The sequence below is a fragment of the Ipomoea triloba genome, chromosome 12 (assembly GCF_003576645.1).
Source record: "Ipomoea triloba cultivar NCNSP0323 chromosome 12, ASM357664v1".
NCBI classification, from domain to species: Eukaryota; Viridiplantae; Streptophyta; class Magnoliopsida; order Solanales; family Convolvulaceae; genus Ipomoea; species Ipomoea triloba.
In genome coordinates, this window is record NC_044927.1 from 9,439,357 (window position 1) to 9,444,897 (window position 5,541).

General features: G+C 42.8%; 1 protein-coding gene across 1 annotated transcript; it reads left to right on the forward strand.

Moving 5' to 3' along the window:
- The first annotated feature begins 200 nt into the window (after nt 1–200).
- Nucleotides 201–3,350, forward strand: LOC115999325 (receptor-like protein 6). Its single transcript, XM_031239182.1, has one exon. It carries the CDS (start codon nt 201–203, stop codon nt 3,348–3,350), a length of 3,150 nt encoding a protein of 1,049 aa, XP_031095042.1.
- The last annotated feature ends 2,191 nt before the right edge of the window (nt 3,351–5,541 follow it).

Consider the following 5,541-nt stretch of genomic DNA (forward strand, 5'->3'; position numbering starts at 1 on the left):
TGAAATTGAATATGATACACAAACAGAATTAATTCCACTGAACATGTGTAATTTATTTTCATGAAGAGAAACGATACCGTTTTGAACCATGGTCCATGGTAAAATTTGCCCAGTTCATTATCTAAACAGAGTCTTCTTGTTTAGTTCAAAAGCATCCTCAACGCTCACATTCCCTTTCCTTGAAACGTAATTGGCTCAGAATGAAAGTTCCATTTGAATTCCAGCTTTTCCTCACAACAGCATTTCTACTTGTTTGCATCAACGATGCCGGTTCGATGGGCAAATGCTTGAACGACCAGAAATCTTTGTTACTTGGAATGAAGAGTGGCATGGTTTTCATTTCTTCTGCTTCAACTAAAATGGTGCATTGGAATGCAACCTCTGACTGCTGCTTCTGGCATGGCGTTACGTGTAGCAGCGAAGGCCGTGTAGTCGGTCTTGATCTCTCCTGGGAAGCAATTTCTGATGGCATTGGCAGCTCAAGCAGTCTTTTCAGTCTTCACTATCTTGAAAGCCTGAGTTTGGCTTTCAACTCTTTCAACTCTTCTCTGATTCCTGTTCAGATGTATAATCTCACAAACTTGAGGTACCTGAACTTGTCACAAGCTGGTTTTGGTGGGCAGATTCCAAATGGAATATCAAGGCTCACAAGGTTGGTTACTCTTGACCTCTCAACTCTGTTTCCAGTTGGGCAGCCATTGAAACTTGAGAATCCCAACTTAAGACTACTGTTTGAGAATGCCTCAACTGAGCTTAGAGAAGTTTATCTTGATGGTGTTAGTATCCCAGCTCAAGGTAGTGAATGGTGTGAAGCCTTGTCTTCATCTTTGCCTAATTTAAGAGTCCTGAGCTTGAAAAGTTGTCAAGTTTCTGGACCTATGCATCCTTCCCTTTTGAAGCTTCGCGCTCTATCTGTCATCTATCTCGACGGCAATAATCTGTCCAGTGCAGTTCCAGGATTCTTGGCAAAATTTTCAAATTTGACAACCTTGAGCCTCAGTTACTGTAACCTGTGGGGAGAACTCCCGAAATCGATTTTACGGGTACAAACTCTTCAGCATTTGGAGCTGTCAAATAATCCTGACCTTAGTGGGAGTTTCCCAGTTTTCCAACAGAACATATCCTTGAAGACATTATCACTAAGTGACACTAGATTCTCAGGCTCATTGCCAGATTCCATTGGTCATCTTCACAACTTATCTAGGATTGAGCTTTCGAACTGCAGCTTCGTTGGGGCAATACCTTCCACAATGGCAAAGCTTACGAGTTTGGCTTATGTGGATTTCTCTTATAACAACTTCACTGGTTCTTTCCCATCTTTCCAGATGTCAAAGAAACTAATCTACATAGACCTCTCTCATAATATTCTAACAGGTCCACTTTCTTTCTCACACTTTGAAGGCCTCTCAGAGCTGAAACATGTTAATTTAGGGTCTAATTTAATCACTGGAAAGATTCCCCCATATCTGTTTTCTCTCCCATCACTCCAAAGCCTTTACCTCAACCAAAATCTTCTCGAAGGCCAAGTCGATGAATTTGATAATGCATCTGCTTCTCAATTACTTACACTCGACCTGAGCAGTAACCGTCTAAATGGATCCATCCCAAATTCTTTCTTCAAGCTTCCAAAGCTGAGTGTGTTGTCACTTTCTTCCAACTTCTTTAGTGGGAAGATGCAGTTCAATGATATTGTAAAGCTCCCGGATCTAAGCGAACTAGATCTTTCTTATAACAACATGACAGTTGACACAACAATTAGTAATGAACCCTTGTTCTCCTCTGCCCTCACAGTATTGAATTTGGCCTCATGTAAGTTGCAAAAGTTTCCAGACCTTAGAAATCAATCAAAGATGAAAAGATTAGACCTTTCAGACAATCAAATTGTGGGGACAATTCCAAACTGGATTTGGAAAGTTGGCAAAGGAGGTCTCACTTCTCTGAATCTTTCTTGCAATTCTTTGGATTATCTGGAAGAACCTTACAGTATTAACAGTAGTCTATCAGTAATTGATTTGCACTCAAACAGATTACAAGGCAATTTACCAATCCCTCCAGTATTTGCCCTCTATGTGGACTACTCAGGAAATAATTTCAGCAGTGCCATTCCGAATCGAATTGGAACTTCTCTTGTTGTTGCTGTCTTCTTTTCACTTTCAAAAAATAGATTCACGGGGCCAATTCCCGATTCAGTATGCAATTCCAGTTGGGTTCAGGTTCTTGATTTGTCTCAAAATCTCTTGAGTGGCAAGATACCATCCTGCTTGATGAATTCTAGCTCTATCGTCGTACTGGATCTCAGGAGAAACAATCTTAGTGGCACTATTCCAGATGAATTCCCAGACAGATGTGCAGTTAAAACATTAGACCTTAGCAGAAATATGTTGGAAGGTCAGATGCCAGAGTCCCTAGTGAACTGCAGATTCTTAGAAGTTTTAAATTTTGGAAACAACAAAATCGTAGACCGATTTCCATGCCCTTTGAGGAGTTTATCCACCTTACATGTCCTAGTCCTGCACTCCAATCGTTTCTTCGGAGATCTTCACTGTCTTAATTCCAATCTGAGCTGGAAAAATCTTCAAATCATTGATATATCTTCCAATGAATTTAGTGGTAAGCTTGATAGCAGTTACTTCTTTAGCTGGAGAGGAATGATATCGAATGAAGATGCTTTTACCCCTGCTGAAAATCAGATTGGATTTGTCTCGTTATTCGATGATTTGTGTTACGAGGACACAGTGACAATAATCCTGAAGGGACAAGAGGTGGAGCTTGTGAAAGTTTTAAGAATCTTCACATCCATTGATTTCTCAAGCAATAAGTTTGATGGGGATATACCAGATTCAATTGGGGCTCTAAATTCACTTCATCTTCTCAACCTGTCACACAATGCTCTCACAGGCAAAATCCCTCAAGAATTTGGAAATTTGACACAGCTTGAATCTCTGGACCTCTCAGCTAACCAGTTGAGTGGAGAAATCCCAATGCAGCTCTCAAAACTCACGTTTCTTTCGGTCGTGAATCTATCCATGAATGAGCTTTCGGGCAAGATTCCAACCGGCAATCAGTTTCAAACTTTTTCAGAAGATTCGTTTCGAGATAATACTGGACTCTGTGGATTTCCATTGAATGTAACGTGCAATGTTACAAGTTCCAGTGGGTTGCAAAGCCTGAGTTCTAGCGGCAGCCATTCAGGCCTCAAAACTGAGGTAAGATGGGAGTATGTAGGTTCTAGCTTGGGTTTTGTTGTGGGTTTGTTTGCAGTTCTCTGGCTTCTTTTGCATAGCGAAATATGCAGTGAAAGATTTAACAGGCACCTCAACAATGTTCTTCTAAGACTTTTTCGTCATTGATGTCAAAGAAGAAAATTTCCAGGATGCAGGGAACAAATGCTGCAGTGTTCTTGTTATGTTCCAGTTTTAGAGTGAATTTCAATGAAAACATAAATAAAAGTAGGTTAGGTGTGTTTTCTTGCAAATTTGTATATAGTAGTACTCTAATACACCACTATATATATAGACTCATTCTCATGGTTCGGTTTCGGTTCCAATTGACGGTTCTTGATTTCGGACTTGGCCGAACCGGAACCACCTTGTATAAAGGTTCCACGCTCAGTTCCGGAACCGGCGGTTCCGGTTCAAATTTGTTCATAATGAAATTTTAAAAAAATTGTTATATGAAATATTTAAACTTTAAAGTTAAACTATAAAAATAAAAATAATTGTTATATTTAAACTTTAAATAACAATTGTTATTTAAAGTTTAAACTTTAATGAAATAATTGTTAAACCTTAACTAAATAATTTTTATTTAAATATTAATTAAATAATAGTTATTTTTTTTTCCAGTTTGAAATCGGAACAGTCCGGTTCCATATTATCCTGAATCGGAACCGGTCATACGGTTTCGGTTCCAACAGTAAATAGTTCGGTTTGAACTGAACCGTGGTCATGTTGTATATTTATCATATAAATAACTTTAATGCTTGGTTAGTGTAAGATTAGTTGTATTGTTAAATTATTAAGAGACTTGATTAGGAAAATTTTATAATTGTTTAAGACTTTTAGAATACTAGATTTAATGTATTTTAATTGTGGAAGGAGTATTCACTTCCCCCTTCGGGCTTGGTGGATATTATCGATGAGGATATGATGGGTGTTCCCTGATGGAATAATTGGGATCGGGTACGGAGCATGGACGGACGGGGCAAACAAAAACCGAAGTGGGCACGGGGACCCGGGGTCAGCCCTGGGCCACGGGCTGACCGCGCGTGGCCGAGGTCAGCCCTCGGCCATGGGCTGACCTTGACTTGGCCGAGGTCAGCCTCGACCAAGCCCGTCACTCGGCCGCGGTCAGCCCCCGGCCGAGTGACGGGTCTTGGGTCCGCGCGTGTCCGGGTCTCGCGGCGGAGGTTGCGGTCTGAGCCGTTGGGCGCGCCTTCCTCGCGATTTCTCCGGGTCTGTTAGGCCTAAAGTTGATATAAAAGCATGATAATTTGTCTTGTTAGGACATCTACAGTCACTTTTATCACTCTTGTCTTGTTATTACTCGTTATTTAATATACACCTACCCCCGCGGTACACCTTTGATCCATTACTTGTCATACCCCCTTTATTTAATCGGGTTTTGTATTTCGGACCACCTGGGTTATTAAAATCCATCATTGGTGCTTTCATTGAGAGCTCGACATACAAGTTCGAGCGTGCTATTCCTTTTTCCCACTAGCTATGACAAGATTAGGATCCCACTCCAGCAATTCCAACGGTTCGCGTGGTAATCATGCTCCCTCCAGTGCCAACAATCCTAACGGGGCGGCGAGTTGTCAAACCTTGCCCGTAAGGTCGGCCGGTGACCTTAGGGACGTGATCAACAACAACCGCCAAATCGGGCCGACCCCGCCCCCTACGCCTCCAACCCCGGGCTTCTGGGAGGTGATGGCCGCGCTCCGATAAGCTACTACTGTTTTGACGCAGATCTTGGACGGGCTCCAAGGCAGCCTTGTGGCTCCCCCACCCAACCTGTCACGGCGTGGGGAGGGTTCGAGCACACGCCGACCTCGCACACCCGAACCCCACCCCGATGAAGAGGTCAATTCACCTCGGCCCTCGGCAAGGCGAGGAGGGGGTGAGGCCACCAGAAGTCGGCCCGAGCGACGAGAGGCTGGAGGAGCACGGCTGGCCCGGGCTACCAAATCCGCCTTCGGGCGATTGAGCACGCGGGTCCTGGTACAGGAACGCCTCGACTTTGGACCTCCATCGTGCACCGAGTGTTAGTAGACACAGGGAGTTCGGTGAATGTCATGTACCACGACACGTTCACCAAGCTCGGCCTATCAAGAAAGCAACTAGCGCTAGTCAGAACCCCGCTGGCCGGGTTCACGGTGGACTCCATCGAGACTGAGGGCTCCATCAGCTTTAAATATTATTTTGAAGCAAAAGTGTAATATACTATAAATATAAGAAAAGTAAAAGGAAGATGAGTGGAAAGATCATTGGCGAATGAAACACAGACAAAAATTCAATGCCCTAGCAATACAAAAAACAC